At 34.4% G+C, this 24,752-nt stretch overlaps 1 protein-coding gene across 1 annotated transcript in view; it reads right to left on the bottom strand.

The window, feature by feature from the left end:
- The window catches only part of LOC136835600 (regulator of G-protein signaling 7-binding protein-like), a 669,467-nt gene that overhangs the window by 10,445 nt on the left and 634,270 nt on the right, over positions 1-24,752 (bottom strand). Inside the window, 3 exon segments of the mRNA XM_067099312.1 lie at positions 1,095-1,228; positions 1,231-1,260; positions 11,707-11,843. Coding sequence (XP_066955413.1) covers positions 1,095-1,228; positions 1,231-1,260; positions 11,707-11,843 — 301 coding nt within the window.

Below are 24,752 nucleotides of genomic sequence, written 5' to 3'. Positions count from 1 at the left end.
TGATTCAGCCCAGTTACAAAAGGAACTATGCTGAATTTGTTGCAATTTTAAATTTTCATTTATACGTGAAGAAACTGATAGGTCCAAATTAAAATTAGAGAGATAACGATTGACTCTACTATCTCCAAAAAAAAAAAAAAAGAATACCAACGCACGAATCGTTACCATACACGCAAGCTTCATTTTATCAAGTGATATAATAACTATGGCAGAGTGACATCCCTTATCAAAAAGCAAGATTGTCAATGCAACCTTCCAAAAGGCATGTTCTCCGCTATCCGAGGTGACCTGGGGTCTGCAACCTTGCAGAGTGACATGTCATATCCAAGAAGACAAAACCAATACAACCTTTCACAGAGCCATGTTATATCCACGACAAAATTACCTATGCATCCTTCCGAAAAGCCATGTCATATCCAAGTCTACATTAACAATGCATCCTCCCAAAAAGTAATTTCATATCCTAGACGATAATACCAATGTCACCTTCCACAGAGAGTGAAAAGCATCGAAAGTACGGCAACAAAATCTCATTTTTCATTTTGATTTCTTTATCGGCGTTAGAGTCGTGCAATTTCTTACAATGCTATTACAATTAGAATGTTTTTTGTTATAAAATTCTGTGCACTTCAAGAAAATGAAAAGATAATGAAGCTCTGACTGGATATTGTACGGAAATGGACGCCATTACTGTAGTAAATAACTGTCAGGTGGTATGTGGAAATAATTAACAGACGAACCTCATTCCACGAGTTAAATTTCGTTGTCTCAGGATAATGCAAACGATGAACTATTCACAAACATTTCCATTAGAACACTACAAGTCACCAACTTCAAACACAGGCAGGGCCCACACACTTTAATTATACTAAGCAGACCTTTGCTAAAATTTGTTTAAAATATAACCCTGCTTCCAATTTTACTTTTATATTTGTAAATAAATCTTTATTCTTTCGACAATGCTGTATGTGTGTGTGTGAGAGAGAGAGAGAGAGAGAGAGAGAGAGAGAGAGAGAGAGAGAGAGAGAGAGAGAGAGAGAGAGAGAGAGAGAGAGAGAGAGTCTTAATTCTAAACTTTCTTGGGGGTATCTTACCTGAGGCATGAATTCTTGCATCTCCTTTAAGATAGCGAGGATGTCATCTGTATCCTTTGAGATGCTGCAGATTTCTTCTTGCTGGAAATCTGGCTGTAGTGTCTTGCAGAGAAGCAACTGAGATATAACCCCAGACCGCCCATTCCTGATGGCCCAGGTTTATTTTCTGTCGGGATACAACGGAATATTAGTTTTGCAGCCGGTAAGCTACGTGAAGCTTTCCATCTCTATTTCAGGGAGGGGAAGCTATATAAATCTTCGTGACAAAAGAAGATAAAGATTCACGACTTTCTAAAATAAAAACTCTTGGTTTCATCTAATAACAAATCGCCTGAACATATAAATAGATCACAAGACTTTTCTAGTCCTATCTAAATTTTCAGCTTGACATTTCTTCACTCTTACTTGCAATTTCTTCTTTGCATAATGGAAATTTTAGCTCCGTAAAATAAACATATTTGGAATTTTATTAAGATTTATTGTGACTTTAACAGTCGGCAATAACCGCCCCCCAAAACTAAACAAAACATTAATTCAAGCGATATAATTTTTTCACATGAATGATGACGCTTATTTTTAGTTAAGTGCTTATTGACAGAACTGATTAGATAGAGTCTTCATCCGTAGGAAAGTAGTATTTCATGAAATACAATATGATCAGCTGAAAGAATCACAAGAACCAAATACGAAAACACTTAATAACATTCCAATACCTGGTCGAAGACAATCATGGACGCGAAACAGACAGGTTCTTTTACCTCTAAAATCATATGTATTACTACTACTACTACTACTACTACTATTACTACTGTTTTTATGATATCAAAAATAACAAGCCACTCGACGACAGTTGAGACTGAAAAGAATATGAATGATTTCTTTTACCAGTTAAAGAACAGAAGGTTATAAAAGTGCAGGAAATATCATATTTCTCAGGATGCAATTTAATACAGGTCAGAAGTCTAAAAAATCAGTGTTGATGTCCGGTACCTCTCAGATATCTCTCTCGTGTACCATATTTCGATGAGCCACTCTTGCCTGATTTCTTTCAGAAGCATATTATTTTCCTAAAGCATTGCATTAATTTTATTAGACCTGCCAATATACTCCCACGTCCCTTTCCAGTTAAATGTCTATGTGTTACCTCAAGAACCAATAAGAACCAAAATATGATCACTATTAAAATCAAGCAAGCAGGGAAATCTTGAGAGTTTTTTGTTTTCTTATTACAGGAATGACCATAGTATCCGTGGGTTTATAATTCTCCAGTTTTCCCGAGATGAGTGTCGACGCTCAACCTCACTGTGTGCACAGTTTTGGGACAAATATTTACTATTTCCAATTTTCAGTAGTTTAAGACTCACGTTACAGTAAACATGCCATACCCTTGATATATAAACAAAAATACATTCTGATAATTGTAAAACATAAGATCTGAAACATATGAATACCATTATCTATGAAGAGATAAACACTAATTTTGACAAGTGTCAGAGAATATACTTTTCAAACATTTTGAGAAAGATATTTGCTGGATAGTCACAATCCACAAGTTTTCTGTTACCAATGCACAGGAAATTAAGGCGTAGACACAAAGTATAAGACTGGATAATTAACGAGTTAGTATGTAAACAAGAGAGCACGGGCTCTGAAGTTGAAAAGGTGGACCAACGTACAGGTATCATTATCTCTTTCAAGGGTAGACGAAAATGAGGACTAAGTCTCGTAATAAGAGCCTGGGATATTACAAGGCCAGCCTAACCTCAACAACAAATACCTCTGCGAAAGATGAGACCTCAAGCGAACGACCAACACTTTGAGTGCGTATGTAAGGGTGAGAGAGAGAGAGAGAGAGAGAGAGAGAGAGAGAGAGAGAGAGAGAGAGAGAGAGAGAGAGAGAGAGAGAGAGAGAGATATTCAGCATATTTAAATTTCTCCTATAGTCATTCCATGAATGTGAAAAGCTCTGAATTCCTCTTATAGAGTATTTTTTTTCACGAGAAAAAATCTTCTTCTGGTAAAGTACTCCTTTCCTTTCCTTTTAATTCTGATGAGTCTCACGTTTCTGTAAAGTTTCTCTTGTTTGTTTATCATTAACAAAAGAGTGGAAGCCGAGGTCCCAAATACTGTGGGATTTTAAGGTGCGGGGAAGGAAGGGAAGGTTTAGCTTTTAGCTCCTAATCCCTTGGGAGATCACACATGTTGAAGGGAAGTAGAAAACGCGTAGTTCAATTTTGTTCTTTCTTTCTTTCTTTCTTTCTTTTCGTTTTCGGACCGACTTTTCTTTCCCCATGATTGCGATGCTGGACGTGTGGAAGATTTTTATCCTTTATTTTGCCTCTTCGTTTTACTTTTGAAGGAGGAATACCAGCAATGGAAATCAAATGGGTGTACCGCTATCTGTGACTCAGGTCTATGTTGGTTTCCTCTTTGAAGAAGTTTTGTGTGGTAAACTCGATTCATTTCTGCTTTTTTCGCATTTATATTCAATGCATTTTGTTAATTTGTTCTTCCTCTTCTGTGTCACGAAATTTCTCTCTCTCTCTCTCTCTCAACTCAAATCTGCTTTTCAGCTTTCGTCTCCTTTAATGTTTGTTTGTTCCTTGTGGTGTTATATTCATCTGTAAGATTTGGGTGTTTTCAGGTTCTCTTATCACAGTATTTACCACGTTTCTCTCTCTCTCTCTCGCTCTCTTTTTCACTATTTTTATCTTCTTCTCAACTGCGTTAATGATATATGACAGACTAGTGTACACATTCGCTGACAAACTGTGCTGCACAAGTCGTTGCTCATATGAGAATGCAGCCACTGATGAAATTTACACTTTTTTCCCAATATTTTTTTTTTAGTGCAAAAGCCGGCGGAACAGACAAAGCAGTTCCTTTTTTTTTTAAAGTCCAGACCTTAAGTAAAACACGAATCGGCGAGAGGGAAAGGGGGGAGGGGGCAGGATCTCAACCCTGTAGAAGGAGTCAGACTTGACTCCTGAAGGAAAGTTTATAAGAATGGAAAAAAATGAAAACGGATGTGGACGGAGACTTTCAGAGTAAAAGTGTTTCATGAAAGTCTTTGATGTAGGAGCATGATCCAAGTCTAATGCCTGCCAGCCTTTAATGGAGCAAAAGCCCTGAATATATATATATATATATATATATATATATATATATATATATATATATATATATATATATATATATATATATATATATATATATATATTTTGCCATTTCACTTATATATATATCTATATACACAGCCATTTCACTTAGTCTAAAAAAACCAGGGTAATGGTCATTGTCCCATACAAGACAGTGGTAGCAGTGTCAGAAATATGACAGTGATATGATTGGTCGTGAGGGCTGGAAATTCTGTATTATAAGAGAAGATGGCAGAAATGTTAGACGTAGAGTCATAACGATCAGGAGCATGTTTTGGGCATTTAATGATATGTGCCAGATCGTTAATGACAGAAGACGGGGCCTCCTCTCGCTACATCAATTTGGGTAGAACGGAACAACTCTGTGAGAGTGTATTGAAGTATCGTAGGAAGTACAGATGGTATACATTTGTAGCAGGAAGTAAAGTAGCTCATGAAACAGATATTTGTTGCACAATTTTCTAAAACATGTCAACATTCAAAACAATCTGAAGCTAATACACTAAATTTGGTAGAAACGTAAACAAAAAGATAAGGCAAGCTTGGAAGTTGCTTTGTTCGAGAAAATGAAAAAAAAGGAAGTCGGATTCCTTATGGAGAAGCTATTAGCTGAAACACAGCATCGCCAATGTTTCACATTGCTGGAGTGCTGAATTAAGGACGAAAACTGTGATGCTATTGCTCAAAGTAACCTATGGAGACAAAGGCAAACCTACGTTCTAGAAGCTTTGTTTGAGGAGACGGCCCACTGATGGCATTGGGGCCCAGTTCTTAACTTCTATACGAATTTATCCAACAATAACTTGTGAACAGTTACTTCGTAATTGTTCACAAAGGATAGTTTTATCACTCAATACGAAAATATATAGCTTGAGAGTGTAATCCAGTTAAAAAAGGGAACAAAAGTTAATTTGAACCACGTAGACATCAGAAGAAGTTAATGGACAAAAATTACCGAAAATAAATTTTGAACTATGAAAACTATACACAAACTCACGACTAAAAGTTAGGCATTGGACCATGATACATTATATCCTAAAAGTGCGGCTTATATCATTATATTTACCAAATAGCATGAAGACGATAGGAGTGTCGGAACAGAGACAAAGAACTAAGGATCCAGGGGTTCCTATGCCCCTAAATTTCTGACGGACGCAGCCAATCTTGGTCTTTTGGTAATTCTTATGGCTAATATTAGTGGTGGCAACGTTAGTCCACCAATGGCATCTTTTGTATATAAAATGTCTCCTCATGAAGAAAAGGATTAAGAACGAATGACTTCTCGGCTGCCAAGCCTTTCCGGGCTAACAGAAAAGATTTATCAGCACCATTTACTGGATACAGATACAATGCACAGGAACAATCATCATAATATCATGCAGGCACTAAAGAAGAGAACTTCCATTATTTAAGGTTAATTATGTCTATGAAAGGCGCAGCCAGTTAAAATCTGGATACTACAACTGTTAGACAAAACCACCTCGCAATAAAATGACCTGACCAGAATACGACTTACCTAACTTTATTTTTTACACAAGGGCCAAGAATATGTTTGTACTAGCATTGGGTGGCCATCTCCCTCTGGTGTTCTGTCAATCACAACCACGAATGAATTGGTGTTCTGTCAATGTTTGTGGTGACAGATAGCCAACAGGATTTTGACACAATAGTTTTAGTTCTGTTTTCACTTTAACTTTTCCTGGTGGGATGTAAGATAGTCAAATGATCCCTACTTTTTCCAGAGGCACACGCATTTAGATGAATAATGTGTATTTTTCTTATAGGTGTGTACAACTTCTCAGCAGGGCAATGTCAAATTGCGTTTATTTTAATTGAGGCTTTTTTTGCAATACTTATTTATTTTCAACCTTTCAAGAAACTAAAGCTTTCTCTACATAATCGTATACATACGCATTACAGAAATAGTAACATGTATATACATCTACGCATGCGTAATGAAACTCCTACTAAAAAGGACATAACATAACAAGCATATACCTTTTTATCATATATTTCTCTGTCTATCTTTTAAAGCTATCTATATTTTTGATGGCTCTATTGGGTGTTTGAAAACCGTAAAAAAACTTTGTCAATACAATAAAAACTTTTAAAGCTAAGTTTTTGACATTCCCCCATGTCAGTTCCGCCACTAACTTCTGTTGTGTTTTCAAAAGACACCTTTCCTCGCCCTACAGTCCAAAATAATACAGCTCTATGTGATAGGAGCCTTTTCTTTGGGAACTTTGTTATTCACTTCGTATAATGGTTTTTATTCCCTCCATCTTTCCGGACGTGTCCAGGTCTGAACATGATGGGCCTTTCTTGTCGGGGCTGTCAAAGCCAGGTATATATGGATATCAGCGAACATTATCCTCTGAAAAATTTCCACAGTTCTCTCCATCCTTTCCATTGTATTTTCTTTTAATTTTCCCTGTCTCGCTGCGGCCTCTTTTATTCACCGTTTTCTTGTAGTTTGTAGGGTGCAGGTATATCACAATCTGTATTAAAGCAATTCCTCTTTGCTAGGCATTTTTAGGCTCAAAAAAAAAAAATGTTCATAAAACAGAGGATACCCAAATAGGATAAAATTTTGCATGCTGGTAAAAGAGTAAGTGGGTCAGCATTTTTTCTATGTGGTCAGCTTTTCCTTTCTTTTACAATAGTGTCTACCTCTCTCACACACACATACACACACACACAACATATAACCAGATATATATATATATATATATATATATATATATATATATATATATATATATATATATATATATATATATATATATATATATATACACATATATATATAACATATATATATACATATATATATATATATATACATATATATATATATATATATATATATATATATATATATATATATATATATATATATATATATATATATATATAGCTCAAATACCGAAATGAAATGAGTAATATATTCAGAGGTGACAATAAGCAATCAGGGGTACGAGTGGGCGATGAAAATAGAGGGAAAGGCCGCGATATATGTAGGAAACTCAATTTGTCGGTAACGAGATCTCTCAAAGGGCATCAAGCAGTGGAAATGATGTAATGGAGGTTGCTGTAAAGGGTTCCCTCTTTCATTTTCCAGTTAGCAGAAGAATGCAGCATTGATTAAAGTCCGTTTTCACAGACCTTTTCATATTTCAGATAAAGAAATCTGGTAGAAATGCCTCACAGAATATTCTTACGCAATAAGAAAAACATCAATATTGGGTTTTTTTAAATCATCATAATCTTAACCTTCTCTACTTGGCCTTGGCTTGGGTCCTTTTTCGTATGAAACCCTTCACAGATTTATTCCATCCTAATGAACGGGGGTTCTACAATGGTGATAGAATTTTTGAAGTCTTTTTCTTTCATGATCTGGGGCTTGTGAACTTTCTCCGAACATAGTTCCAATCACCAACCCCCATCTCTCTCTCTCTCTCTCTCTCTCTCTCTCTCTCTCTCTCTCCCACGAACTGTGACCTATACTGAATTTAGCTCTCTTTCTATCTTTTATGATCTGGCTTAAAGACCTGTAGTTTATCATTTATCTTTTATGGACGACAGTTTGCGCAGTTTTTGTAAATGGAAATTCGATTAGAATGTGCAGTTCAGATCCCGCGATTCTTTTTGCTACCTGGAATCCTCACAAATGCTAAGGCAACATTCTTGAAATAGAATTCTGAAACACTCGAACAGTTCTATAAAGCGTGCTAAGTGACAACAGAACAACAATGCAAGCAAATGCAAGTACAGGGTATCTTTTAACAAAGAACTGAAACGAAGTTATGGTTTCCAGCCCATAAATTATTATTGTACACAAAAAATACTCATTTCTTATAAGTAAAAAAAAAAAAACCAGATGCCGAGTTATTTACTAAAAAAATGTGACATCAACAAAGGCTGAACTAGCTTTTAACAACAGCAAATAAAGTTAAGACTGCTCACACTCCCCGGCCCACACGCACAAGAAAAACTTCACGTGTACCCCTGAATATCCTCTCTGTTTCAGAGTACCAAAAATAGTGCGAGAAAAATTGGCAAGCAATGGGAATGCATTTAGGATATTACAACAGGAAACCTCAAATTACTGTAATTACTGCTATAAACGGAACTGCGTTGGCCTTTCTTTTATTTATTACTCTTTTTCTCCTATTGGAACGACGCTCTCAACAGTGCATCTGTTAAGGACCGGCATGTAACTGCATTCGCTTTCGAAATTACATCTGTACTTGTTGCTCAAACACACAGAAAATGTGTGTGTGTGTGTGTATCATCATAAGCACACAACCACACACACACACATATATATATATGTGTGTGTGTGTGTGTGTGTATATGTGTATGTGAGCAGACAGCGAAAGGGACTGATTCGATTCAACTTTCAAGGGCAATGATAAAAAGGGAATAAGTAAAAACAAAAGGTACCAAAAAGAGAAAAAGAGCAGTCAAGGACGACAAAGCACTATATTACATAGCTTTTACATCTTCCCATTGCCCATAACTTCTCTTTAGTATCAACTATAGCATTAAAATATTAAATCTCACCTCATATACCATTATTTTTTACCTTTTCACTTTTCCTTCCCAGTTTTTCCATATTTAAACACTTATGCATCAGGTGTATGCTAACTTTAATTCTAATTTTTCCGCTTACATTGTCCCGTTATCATTTTGCCTTTTTTTAGTATTATACTTTCTCTACAAGCAGGTCGATTTTTGTCATCTGTAGTTAAGGCAGTCAGCTGAATATGACATCCAATTACCAAAGCCATCACTTCTCAGTTTTTAGTTTTGAGGATTCCTTAACTACAAAGAATGGGGTCCAGGGCGAAGGAACTGATGCTTCTTTCCCCGTCATTTTCTAGTTCATGTAGAAATAGTCCTGTCTATGTAAAGATAGAGGATAATAATCGAAACGCCTCAAAATGTCTTCCATCACTTCACACACACACACACACACACACACACACACACACACTCTCTCTCTCTCTCTCACACACACACACACACACATCCACACACACAAAATGTTTTAAAATCATACGGGCTATATAACGCAAGTTTGTTTCATCCTTGGAGGTCAGAGGAAAAACTCTTTCATAGCGTGTCACTGACAAATGCTTCTTTCAAGGTAAAATCACCATTAATAAAGATAAAAAAAAGGGTAAAGACTCCAACAAGAAAGCGTCCGCCATACAACTCTGTCTTCGCAATGCCATTACGTACCTGCACTGAAGTCATACTATGTAGCAGAAGCATAGAATAACACGCGTTTCCAGATCTGATATTTTTCCAACCTAGAGGCTGGATCTGATCCAAGGGGTTTCACCTGTTAAACAAGGAGGGCTTCATAACAAGAGGGACCGCCACCAATCTATATTTCCACGCGGACAAACAAGAGGAAAGAAAAAAAAAAATAAAACAAGGAACCCATTTGAAGGGATTCTGTGTCGACTTGTATTTCTGGACGCTTTTGTCTCACAACAACTTCGACTCTAGAACGTTATCTTACTATTTTTTTCGTTTTTATTTTATATTACTGGCGTTTCACTTAATGCTTCGCGTCATCAGTCAACGAGAATTCAACCTGTCATTCAAGATAATAGTTTTTTAATGCCTGGTTGTGAGTTATATGCACTGTTGAGAAACAAAGTATAATTTTACGTTTTACTGTAAAATGGACATTTGAGTTACTACAAATTAATTATTATGGAGCAATTAGGCCATGTCTTCAATTTTGAGAAATCAAAATGTAATTTTTCTAAACGTCAAATAATTTCACCTTAGCAAATGAGTAGTTAAGATGAATAAGAAAGCTATTCTTTCACACAATAATTTTGCGCGATTTAATAGGCCTGACAATTATGATTAATTCTTAAAAAATGAAACATTTAAGCAAGACCCTTGCAGGGCTTTCCAGATCGCATGGTAACTGTAAATAACAATAAGATTTTATTACAGTGAGAAGGAAATTTAATATCCGTAACTCACCACAAGGCCAAATTTATGTCCACTTCAAAGCGCACGATGGTTCCACCAGATTTCAAATTCGCTTTCCCCCAACTAAATCATTATACTTTATCCACCATTAAGTAATTATTCTCAATTTCCAAAGCATGTTTCCACGAAACAATTAAAACCACCTTTGATAAGACAGAGCCTCATGGCACACGCAGATATGATTTCGGATCAGAACGGTTACCGAAACACACTCATGTGGTCATGTCAGATTAAAGAGAGATTTAATAGAATATCGGGAATCCTTCTCATTTATGTCGGCCATTGAGGGCACATCAATTTCGCCGTTTCCGTATCTGAGTTATGTGGCGTTCAAAACGACATGTTTGGAATCAATCACACGAAAATGTTAACTGCAAAACCTTGATAAAACGGCCAATTCAGAAAAATTCAAGATGTGTGCACGTGAATGTGGCTAGTGCACACAATAAAGATAATTTTATATATATATATATATATATATATATATATATATATATATAAATATAAATATATAATAAATTTACAGTATATATATACATATTTAAAAATATATATATATATAAAGGTATTATATATATACATACATACATACATACATATATATATATTATATATATGTATATATATATATATATATATATATATATATATATATATATATATATATATATATATATATATATATATATATATTTTGTACAATCAAAGTACTGGGGACTCATTTAAGTAGGAAAAGCCTTTTAAACGGAGAGTTGTTCTTGTATTTTGAGACCGACGGCTATCCTCAATTGGTCTTGTGAGTTACCAGGAATAAACGGAGTAATATTTTTCGACGTTCTGCCAGATAGGATAATTAACAAGTGGGTTTCGAACACCATACACTGTGCTATTGCTGTTGAACTGAACTGAATTGAATATAGAAATTGGGTCAAGGGCCAAGCATAGGACCTATGAGGTCATTCAGCGCTGAAATGGAAACTGACCGTAAAAGGCTTGAAAGGTGTAACAGGAGGAGAACCTCAAAGCAGTTGGACTATGAATCAATTGTTAGGAGAGGGTGGAGACTAAGATGGAAGAAAGAGAGTATGAAAGCAGGTACAGTAAAAGAAACGAAAGGGGTTGCAGCTAGGGGCCGAAGGCACACTGCAAAGAACCTTAAGTAATGCCTACAGTGCACCGCATGAGGTGCACTGATGGCACTACCCCCCTAAGGAAGCTATTGCTGTTAAAAAAAATAATTAAACTGCAATTAAATAATGAGCCCTGATGTTTTGGTAACGACTGACTTGATTATCTCTGTGAACAAAATATACAAAGACACGGACTATCCATTCTTACATACTAATATACATACACAAACGGCATGAAATACACACTCTCAAGCAAGCCATGACACTGAACACCGAAATTAAGTAAAAAAAACACATCCTTACCGTAATACTCTGTCATATCCACAGGCAAGGTCTGGACCAATCTCTTGCATTTCCTAAGTTCTCGGCACATGAGTTGGGTACAGGCCACCAGGTGAACGAAGTTCTGGTTATCGACGGGGATTCCCTCAGCTACGTCACTGCAAGGAGAGAGACAATGGAAATCAGGAGTGATCTCATGGGTGCTCTGGCGCGATAGAGGGTATATTCCCTGCGCTGAAATTCCAGCTTTGATGATTCAAAGGTTAGAGAGGTGAGAGAGAAATGGACTCCTATGAACTGCTGTCTTATCTGCTTCTGAGCTTACTTTGGTTTTCTTCATGCAAGTACGGTTTCTCTTGCATTTTATATATATATATATATACATATGTATATATATATATATATATATATATATATATATATATATATATATATATATATATATATATATATATATATATATATATATATAAAATATCTTATGATGTTCATCACATTTACTTACAAGTTGATCAATTTAACGGGAAAGTTGACAAAAAGCCTTACAACTTACGTGTTCTCTTCGCTATTTAATATTTAATTATTTTTTGTCAGTCTAAAGAATGTTAACCTATAGAGATTAAAGGTTCCTAAAAATTCGTTGCCAGACTGGCATGACTATTAGCGTTTCCCCAAAAGCACTAGACGTAAAACCATGAAATATTCTTACGCTGGTTCCTACCGTAAGTCGAGGAATATGCTCGTAAAACACCATAAAACCTTAGAGAAAATACAGTACTCATCTTTATTGGACACCTTCCGAATTATATCACTTCCAGATAACCTAACCCTTTCCTGAAGATTTATCAAAATCTAGGGATTTTTAAGCCTGGGTCATTTAATAAGATATCGAGTGCCTGAGAAGCTGAATAGACAAATGAATCGGTTAAAATTTAAACTTTCAAAATTTATGGGAAGCACACGACCACGACTTACGTAGCTGATGCCTTTAGATCTCGCGTTACAATGATGAATGCATTGTGGTAACTGTAATGCTGAGGTCTGGACTGGATATCGAAAATAAATTTTGGACATTGCTTAAGGTTTTAAAGGAAATAATGCATATTTAGGCAACAATAAAGTATTTAGCGCAATACAGTGTGTGTGTGTGTGTGTGTGTGTGTGTGTGTGTGTGTGTGTGTGAGAGAGAGAGAGAGAGAGAGAGAGAGAGAGAGAGAGAGAGCTCTTTGAATTCTAATATATATGAACTAAAAGGCTGTTTTCTGGCTCTTCACACTTCCCAGATGGTCATAACAAACAGAAAGTTTCGAAACGCAGCCGTCAGAATCCAGAACGTTGTTTCTCAGGGGAGAGGCACATTGTTGTTGTTGATGCATTAGACTCGGTTACCTTGGTACTGTATCTGCAGAATGTTCACGTTTGTATAACTATTCCAGCGTACTGGACGGAATCCTGGAACTTTCGCTTCTCGCCCAGACTATCAGAGTAGTCAAGTCTAGCTCATCAAACTGCAAGTTTTGGTTTAACTAACAGTTTCAGGTCTGCGATAATACTACGAAAAATAAAAAATTTCAAAACCCTTGATAAGGAGCGAAAAACCATATTTCTTTTTGATTTTTAAATTATGTTTAAAAAATGTTCTTGATATTAATAAGAGCTTTGATATCAACTAATGTTCCTGCTATTAATAAAATGCTCTTGATATTAATAAATACTCTTGACATCAACAAATATTCTTGATTCTAACAAATATTCTCGATATCAATAAATTTTCTTGATATTACTACAACTTGATATTAAAAAATGGTCTTGATATCAATAAATGTTCTTATTATTAATAGACTCCTTGATATTAATAAGTGTTTTTGAGATATTTATTTCGGTAGATATCTCTGCATCCTTTTGTTTTTTTTTAATTAAATACTCTTCAAAACTAAGAAGTTGGGAACGTAAACTCGGCAACGTTCCCACCATTTTATTCAAAATGCGACTTATCTCCGTCGTTATGAGAAACAAGATATTAGATTCCAGGTTAATGATGGAACTGGAGGATATGTTTAGATTTCACTGTAACATTTGTTTATACATTCGTCCAATTATGTATCTATGCAGTAATTTGATTTCGTTTTTTTATTTTTGATGTTTTTCGGCAGGTATAATTAGAGAACTTGACTGCAAACCCAAAAGCCATCAAGAAAATACGTATCACTGATTTCACTGTAAAATCATACCCTGTTTAAATCGGCACAAGAGATGATGATAACAGTAATGATGACACTAATGAAACAAGATGATAATGTAATAAGTCACAAAAAGGAGCAACAAGAGAGGGAAATACTGTTCTGGATCATCGAAATGAAAATGAAAAATAATCTTAATATGAAAAAAGAACAAAGAGGAAAAACAGATTATCACAGACAAAGGAAAACGGGTTAATTACTGACGAACAAATCGATGGCAATTGCCATTTATCGAGGAAATTAACTGACATTTATCGAGGAAATTAACTGACATTTATCGAGGAAATTAACTGACATTTATCGAGGAAATTAATTGACATTTATCGAGGATATTAAGTGATATTTATAGAGGAAATTAACTAACATTTATCTAGGAAATTAACTGAAATTTATCGAGGAAATTAACTGACATCTATAGAGGATATTAACTGACATTTATCGAGGAAATTAATTGACATTTATTGAGAAAATTAACTCACATTTATCGAGGAAATTAACTGACATTTATCGAGGACATTAACTGACATTTAGCGAAGAAATTAACTGAAATTTATTGAGGAAATGAACTGACATCTATTGAGGAAATGAACTGACATTTATCGAGGAAACTAACTGACATTTATCAATGAAATTAACTGACATCAATCGACGACATTAAGTGACATTTATCGAGAAAATTCATCGCAATAAAATAGTCACATCACGCGTGCGCTGAAGGCGACTTCTATTATCTGACGCATACTCTTACACTAAAACCACCCTGCAGAGACCTACATGGAATTCAAGATAATCTAATACAACTCGGTAAAAACCCACTGAAACTGAGTGGAATTAGTAGACTTCGCTGGTCTTTCAAACTGATTCAGTCCATTTACCTTAATTCTTATCGATGTTTCTCTTTTTTAATTTTCACCTTATCAAGCTATTTTCTGTGCTCAAGCCACTGGATTATAATTTGCACTTTCCCAACTGCAATCTTTTTAGATGGAATTCATCAAGAAAAACTGCATGAACGTCAATAATAAGTACAACAACGAATATAATAATAATAATAATAATAATAATAATAATAATAATAATAATAATAATAATAATAAAAAGCATGAAATTTTACCAAAAACGCAACAGCAAGGTTAGTAGTCGAGCACGAAAAGTAAAAATAACTTAAAGAACAAAGAAGCGACAAAACCAGACTCTGATTTTAATTAAGAATGGTCGGGGGAGAGAGAATACCAGGAACCAACTTGACCCTACGGAAAGAAAACGGGACCAAATCAAATTACTCAAGCTTAAAGAAAACGACGAATTTCTCCGAGGAAGTCTTTTGAAGACGCGCAAAATTCAGACGATTCAGAGAAAAGAAAAGCAAGGAGAAAATGGGACGGACTTCGAGAAAAGGGAATGAGACATGGAATCTTCCAGGAATTAGTTTGAGTTTTTTTCAAGAGTAAGACCACTAAAAAATTGTTCAGCATATATTCTGACAATAAATGACAAGCGACTCACTTTACTGATGAGGAAATTTGAAGGATATGAAAGGAAAAAGTCAATCGAAATTTGAAGGATATGAAAGGAAAAGTCAGTCGAACACTACAAATCTCATGATAAAAGTTTTATCCCAATTTAACATGATCACTCTTTCATAAAATTCTGGATTAATACGATTTATAACAGTATTAACATGAGATTAATACGATTATCTTGTGATGGTTTATTCTTAAAGCGGCATCAGCTAGTCATTATCAATTCTTTAAAAATGACAGGTTGAGCTACACGAAACTTTATAAATAATATAAATGCTGAACTTCAAGGCAACTTAATATTCCAACTTTCTAGGATAACTTGATTCCTCACTTAGCATTTCTTCAGTCATCAATACAATGAATTAATCTTCCCGGAAATTGGTTCTGAACCAATTTCAGACAGGTTTAAAACTGCATAAACCAATGTTCCTTCAACTGCAGAGGGATTTTCATTGCTTTAATTTTTTAAAATGAATTCATCCTGACGCCCAAGGAGGTTTTTCTTTGTTTTTTTGTTATTTTTTTTATTTATATATATATATATATTATATATATATATATATATATATATATATATATATATATATATATATATATATATATATATATATATACATACATACATACAGTATATATATATATTTTTTGGAAGGCCCATATGAAAGCCATGGACACTATAGCGAAGTGTTTTATCCTCACAGAAAGTATTCACGTGACAAAACTTTGGTGCATATCCAAAACCCTCTGTTAATGCTAGTTTGCCAAAAATCCAACGGACATAAAATACAGGTTCTGGGCTGCACATGAAACCTACAGAATCTGTAAGAAAAAAGCAATCCAAACCATAAGGTGGAATGTATCAAACTTTGAATTCATATGATCACCAACTGATTTATAATAACTTCAAAACAGACATAACTGGTTTCTTAGAAAGATTTGTAACCAATTGATAATGAACAGTTCCTAATAAAAAAAAAATGAATTCCGTTGTATCCATCTGGCTTGTCCATTGCAAGTATGTGAAGTGGACAGAAAAACTTGATTTTATTTTTTCCTGTGGTTTATCAATTTATGGATGAAATAAATTATTTTCTTCAGGTTTGACATGTGTTGTTGTTTCTGCATTTGAATTCCTTCTTTACTATCGCTACAGCATGCCAAATAAAGCCTCAATATATTACATATATTTCAGACGTTATTCTTTTATTTCTGGACCATTCCATTTCCTTCTTTCCTTTTCTATGACAAGTCATTTACTACCAAGGTTAACTAAACATGTAATACATTTTTTCAAACCATTACGTCTTCCATCTATCTTGAACTGAACAGATAAACGCTTATATTTCCTTTTTTTCAACGGTATGTTATTTAATTTCGTTAACACTTATAGCCCGTCGTTCTCCCAAATTTCCAACTAATGAACAATAACACCACGAGCTGATCGAGTCTGCCACTGGATATACGGCTACAATACTCATTACTTCTGTCTGAATCCCATTTCCAAACAATGAACTTATTCTAACTGATGTACTCATTTAAATGCTTATACATATGCATCCACGCGAGATCGCAGTGCACAGGAAATTGCATATGCAAGCTCAGAGCAGCACAAATGGTAACTTTATTCATCGAAATCAAATCCGCCTCACTCTCAGTCTTTCACTGCAATGATTCGACAGTTTCCTCCAAGCTTATTATGAATGTCTTCATTCCTTGTTTATCTTTTCAGTTCTTTGAATTAATTTCCTCACATATGGGATATTGTATAACGGAAGACGGAAGCGATATTTAAAACCTGGGTTACAACTTCCAGTGAGAGAGTTGGCGTTTGTTTTTGCAAGTTTGAGGCCTGTTTACGCAATGAGGTTTCCAGTTGAAGTACTCATCCACGTTGACAAAGGTGTATCTTACTGGAGGAATCAGGTGAAATACACTTTTATTATATTTTAACCTATTGTACATGCTTTATGGCAATCACAAGAATTCTTCACACTCCTCGGTGTTTTCAGCATCTATGAAGACATCCAACTGAACTTAAAATCCAGGTTTCAATAATTTTCGTTAATGCTTTCGCATGTTCAACTTGCGATAAGCAAGCTAAATTATTTTCCTCCTGAGTGGTTGATTAGTACTGAACAATGCTTATTAGCACACCTCCAGGCGAGGGAAAAAAATTTGCATATTTTTTGGAGAAAAGATCCTTACACAATTAACGAAACGAACGAGGCAAAAGAAACGAAAGATTTATCTGTTTAATTATCTTGGGGTTGTTTTAAGGCGAGAAAAGTATAGCCATTGTCAATTGGTTGCGACCGATAAAGCACTTAATCAGCGTTAACGTCGCCATACGTCTTGGTTTGGCTTGAAAAAACGCCCTTTCCCTGTAAGGTGAGAGGGCACTATAAATTGGGATGACGCCATGGAGTACTTGTTAGAGGTCTTACACAATACTACGTAACCATTTTACCAATATCTGAGAACACAAGAACGTAAATAAACTATTTAATAAGCACTAAAGAAACACGGACACAATATTCCTTCGATAAATACTCAAATAAATAGGGCTTTCGTATGGGAAATTAACTGAAACGAGAAACAAATGTGGTGGAAATCTCGAAGAAAAACATATATATGACGATGGAATGATTTGGTTACAAAATTCTGAAAAAAAAAATGATTTGTTTCTTGAAATTTTAGGGTTTTAAATATGAAAACATATAAAAAAACAACAACTAATACTAACATCAACTACATAACAGCTTTACACTGGAAGCCGGGGGGCGGGGGGGGGACCATTCTTCAGTCGTGTTTCATCTCATATTTCAAAAGCCCTATAAAACCCAAGCCTCGAGGGACATCCCAATATAATGCCTCTTACAGATAGGCTCGTCAGTAACCAGGACTCTTACAGAAGTTCGGTAGGCTATCTATTTTTTCGGAATTATATTACCATTACTTTTCAAGGGAGGAGGGAAATGGCATTTATTATCAACACACTTCACAATCTCTTGTTCTTAATGGAGAACAAATACTGTAGCTTCCAAATATTAAAACGTTTGCCTATAAATAAGTGACATGGCAAGAAATGCATTAATTTAATGTTTATATTTTGGCATAAATATAGCCTGGGTCTGTGTTTGTGACTAAAGAGAAATTCAAGTGAAAAGTGAATTAAGTGATAATATCGGTCTGGTTTCGCATTTGCTTAATGTTATCAGAATCTGAAAAGGAGAAAAAAGGAAATATATAATACGTGCAAAAAATCTTTACCGTATAATAATAAAAATAATGAATTAATAACTCAAATCTTAATTAATTCCCTAATCCACTTAAAAACTGTGAAAATGAAGAAAAAAAATCCAATGATAATTCAGTTTCTCAATAAAAACCTGAAAAGATAGTGTTAACATTTTGGAAATCGTGTCTCCGTGCGTTCACCCACTCCATCTTCCCTTAGAAACATGCATCAAATTTTATCACTATACCATCAACCTTTCCCTATGTAGCGGGAACGCCTCCAGGAGGCATGACATTACCGATTTTCATACCTCTCTCCTATCCTGGGTGGGTGGGACCCAAAGCAGTCAACTACCATGAGGTATGAAATTCTTTGCTATTAGTCAACAAAGACTCAGTGAGGATTAACGGAATAGCGATGAGTAATATATATATATATATATATATATATATATATATATATATATATATATATATATATATATATATATATACATATACACACACACATATATATATATATATATATATATATATATATATAAATATATATATATATATAATATATATATATACACATACCCACACATATTTATATATATGTATATATACGTTATGTGTATGTGTGTGTGCACGTCTGATTCTGTGTATCATGAACAACTACCGATCGTACATTCTAAATCTTTCAGCCTGCATGCATTCATTCCACGTGAGGTGATTAGCGTAACAACGAGCACCCCTTCATGATGCATTCATGAGAGAATAATTTAAATATATCTGGAAATGCAATTAGCTCCTCAAACACTACGAGTGTAAAGGTCCTTCCATCTTCTTTAATTCATTCATCTTTCAGCACTGTGTTACGCATGCGCGCAGGGGGGGGCGGGGGCACAAACTCAAGAGGATGGAATTTCATAATTCATCATCCACGTCATTTGCATGTCATGTAAGATGAAAAGCTTTTCATGGAGAGTGTTTACATGCACTGAGACCCACGTGCGACAAATTTAAGACGGTAAAAATATGCAAAGAAGATTACATAAAAGCCACTTTAGTCAGCATCCTTTAGGATCTCATATACGCATTTTCTCAAATTTACCTTCAAAATTATTAAAAAAATTATCATTATGAATTCTAATGATATTTCAAAGGGTCCACAGTCGGAATTTACACACCGATTTGATATAAACATGGTCTCCATTCTGCAATGATAAAATGCAGAATGCGTATTACAAGAAAACAAATATATAAAACTTACAAAATAAAATGGTTATCTATCAAACGTTTAAGCAACCATAACAAATCTATGAATTACAGCGATACAAAATCTAACGTTCAAATATCTGCATAAAACCCAGATAAAAATTTTTATCTCTTATAAAAAGAAACCATTAAGCGATAGATTCAGGCTTATGGACTTATGTGGAAACCAGGAGCCTCTAAAATGAAAGAACCAGCTCTTTATAACAAAACAAAGAACACAGACAAAAAGGATAATTGTGAAATTTGCATCGTTCAAAGTTACCTTTTCATCAGCATAATGTGTACTACAACCCCGTTCACAATGGGCTTATGGCTGCTCGTTTGGCAAGTTAATCCAGTATTGGATTACGATGTTACTCTCGCCGTGAGAGCATTACAGAGCAATCATTGCTTTGAATATAGATTTTTTTTTAAACGATAACTGTTACGTACAGTTGCGCTAGTACATTAAATCTGCACATGCACAGCTTGCAAAAACACGTTTAAATATTTTCACACAAACAGATACACACACGCACTATATATATATGTATATATATATATATATATATATATATATATATATATATATATATATATATATATATATATATATATATATATATATACATACATACATACATACATACACAATGTACTAGAATACAAATCTTGGTTTTTAGAAGTCTAAAATATTCTTTCAAGAAGGGTATATAACAGTTCCAAAACGTGAAGGGAATAGTACAACACTATGAGCAAATATCTTATGAAATGCGAAGAATAAAAATTTAATATTAATTACGCTAGTGATACCTTCGGCCGTATGAAAGTGAAAAGTCTTCACACAACAAATTTAATAAGAGCGAGAGTAATTTTGAAAATATGAACAATAAAACAAAAGATAAAATCTGTACAAACTAAGAAGTAGAAAATAACCAAACCATACAAGTTAGTATGAAATATTAGGAAGAGTAAATTGCGAACACTCCGCCCACTATTTCAAGGTGGGTTCAAATAAAAAAAAAAAAACAATAAAAAATCAGATCTCAGTCGAAATTAAAAGGAAAAATATATCATGAGTGTACAATAAAATAAGTGAAGGAAAGATTTTTCTGAAGAATCTGGGACTGGAACTTAGAAGGATCACGGAGTGTTTGCACAAGCAATGAAGCAAGAATTTTTCTGCCTCAGTAATATAATAAAGGAAGGTAAACTGGTTTTGATCTAATTTTGTAATCTGTGATATCGTAGATATTTGGAAATAAAATGCAGAAAAGGCATTGAGAATGACCGACTAAGAGAAAGAAAACATCACGTGTTGAGAGGAAAAAGATGTTAAAATGGTTGAGAACAATTAGCAAATATGATAAATCTGAGTTGCGCAAGATGGAGGAAACAATAACAAATAATAACAAACAGCTTTGCGAAGATTTTATTTATTCAGTGTTATTTATTATCAGTTTAGTATATTCAGATCAATTGTATTTGATTTAATGTATTCAATTACACATATTTCTGTTTAGCTCATATGTACAGTAGTACTGCTTTATTTGTGGAGTTTATTAGATTCCTAAGTAAGTTCAGGGCCCCTCGGCTCATTCTATAGGAAAATATGTACCCTATGAGTATCCTACAAAATATGATAAAATAAAAATAATGCAATATAAGCAGGCAACCTCGCCTAGAAATGGATGACCAAGACAAAGCTCCTCTTTAGGAGTTTGAACGCTGACCTGTGATTTGCCAGGCCAACACTGTACCCACTCATTTGCAAAGGGGATACAAGGAGTGGACCCAGATATGCCTCTGCATATACTTTGTTATAATAGCTGGCCTACTGAACTCACATCAAGGGTTTAACCTCTTTGTCTCTGGGGAGGAGAACTGAAAGTGTCACAGCTGATGGGGTAGGGGGGCGGGGGTAAGGTACGACTACAGATGTGGGTACAGTAAGCTGTTATGATTTCAAAGTAATGCAATAGCATATTTGAAGTCACTACTATTATGCCTCCTGTGACTGAGTGGATATATTTGGCTGGTCAGATCACAGGTGAAGTAATAAATATAACAGTAATTATAATAATAATTTACTAATAAGTACCTACGTTAGTATACAAAAAATTGATGCACTGAGTATCCAGTTCTTTTCAGTTTGCAACAACGCCGGTCTCCGGATAATAAACTCCAAGTATATATTGGTCACCATGAAGCCTAAAGCCTCCCTCTCTCACCCTATGCAAGTAAGCAGAATGAAGGTACCTTAGTTCGAGCTTTGTGACGTAACGTCCCTAAGATCAGAACTTATCGTCTCGAACCTCTCTTTCATAGCAGCCATTTCTGACGGTATGAGTACAAACACTAGTCCATATAAATCACGAAAAACTTAAAGAAATAATTATAGCAATAAATATACCAAATTTATATAAATATTTGAAGCTTTATCAACTAACACGGCAGATAAAAGAAACGAATAAATAGGTATGAGACCACCGCTACAATTCTATACAGAAATCTTTAGTTGCGCTGCAACAGCAGAGCAATTTCTCTCTGAAAAGTTTATCCTTTACATTTTCTGTTAAATTTCGGGGAATTTTTTCGCCTCGCCGACACACTTTCGTGAAAAACGAATAAATAACTGGAAGCGCACGGCTTTTGGGCCGCCCAATTAAGCCAATTTTTAACTTTCCATTTTCTAGTATTTCTTTTTACCATCTATGACCACTTAATAACTCATCTGATAAGTACATCCGCAAATAAATCAATAATTGCTTCATTTAGTGAAATCATTAACCAAGAAATGCGGCCTCGCGAAAGGTTTGGCCATAATTAATGGACTACACGCACATGAAAATACAGAATTTGAAAAAATTATGCGGAAAGAATCCATTGATTGCTTGTACTCATGAAAAATCGGTGATCTAATAACCACTCTCTGGCTTCTGTCTTCTGACGAATTACGATGCAATAAAGCTTTAGAGTATTATTAAAATATACTTCGTAACATCCAGTCGATGACCTTACTTTCACGAGCATTAAATGGCAGCAACCTATTACCAACTAAGTCACAATAATGAAAAGTTCATTATGCTATCAAACCAGATAAAGACTGAGCACACCTTGGGTAAGGATGCTCGCTCAGGGAAGAACGTAGTAAGCTGAATATTATGAAAGCAAGATTTGGAAGGTCAGGGGAAATCTGCACGAGTATGGTAATTTTAGAATTAAAAATATAACAAAGTTAGAGGGATTATCTGCCGCGGGTTCACCGGTGGCCTGCGAATTCCTTGAATGTCATATGACACGTGATGATTATACTGCAATATTTCCCCTTCAGATTTAAGCTGACAATCTCGTTTCAGGCTAAAACATATCCGTTGTGAACAGCATAATAATCAAGGTTCTTCGCTATGTCAGATAACAGTGATTACGGTGAATAGAAAATGAATTAATATATTTATAATTTTAGCATTTTATTTCAACAGTAATTTTACAACAAATCTGATTTTATAATTCCCCATTCTAACTACTGAAATTTAATTGTCAGATAACAGTGATTACAAAAAAATGAATAATATATTTATAATTTTAGCATTTTATTTCAACAGTAATGACAAAAACAATATAGTGTAGCAACAGAAAAATAATCTTTAAACAATGAAAAACTATGCGATCCACATTCAACTGCGTTAATTTATCTCACACAATTATGGTCATTTAAATTATAAATCAGAAGCAAGATGCTTAAAATTTTGGCGTTGTGTGTTTGTGCACGACAATTAAAGACAAAACCTTCAACTAAAAAAGAGCAAGAAGATTTTTAAAAGTCTCTTAAATATAAATTAAAGGGCAGTGTCATCCGCTAAATGTTGGCAATAGGGCTGCGTTTTCTAAATTTTATTCATCGAGTTCAGGGGGCCTACGCGAGACCTTTGATATGTAAAGAGGGGTCGAATGAAAAACCAACTTTTTCGGAGAACAAGGACTGCAAAAAGATTAAATAATCTGCAGAATATATATACAAACATATATTCAAGTGATATATATCTATACACACATATATATATGTGTATATATATATATATATAAACATATATTTATATATATATCTATATTTATTTATATATATCTATATATATATATATATATATATATATATATATATATATATATATATATATATATATATAATATATATACGTATCACTTACATATATGTTTTTATGCATGTATGTATCTGTATGCTTGCATGTATGTGTACATATATATTTTAACAATGAGTTCATTTTCAAGCAGAGGGATCAGAGAGATATCCCTTCAACTCTCTTTTAACACGTGTCACTTGTTTTCTCTTGCTTGGTATCTGATACACAAAACGTTTTCATTCTCTGTTCATTTTGCACTTAACACAGCAATCTGATCTTTCACTTTCACCGGTTATCCTTAAACACTAGAGATTCATTCGGTCGAGTCCAAAACCTCTCATTACTAGGTAGTCCATGGACAATAAATATATAATTCATATTCGTCATAGATTGTTGCCATTCACCAATTTACTGTCGTATAAACTGAGTCATCACCTTCAAGGCTAAAAACTACCTTGTTGCTTTTAAGTGACTGACGCACAATAATAATCAATTGCTTCTCATGAATTTGATATTTGCAGAGGCCAAACTTTGTAAATACGTAACAATTCTTTGTTCACGTCTGTTAGTCTCAAAATAGCAAGAGATACAAGTAGCATAAAGCTTCTTTCCGCTCTGTAGTCATCACAGGCAACGCAATTCTCCTGGCTCTTAAAAGCTAAACTTGTCCAGCAATTTTCCTT

This window comes from Macrobrachium rosenbergii, chromosome 4 (genome assembly GCF_040412425.1).
Source record: "Macrobrachium rosenbergii isolate ZJJX-2024 chromosome 4, ASM4041242v1, whole genome shotgun sequence".
NCBI lineage: Eukaryota > Metazoa > Arthropoda > Malacostraca > Decapoda > Palaemonidae > Macrobrachium > Macrobrachium rosenbergii.
The sequence above is the reverse complement of the archived record's forward strand: the minus strand, read 5'-3'. Positions and strand labels throughout refer to the sequence as shown.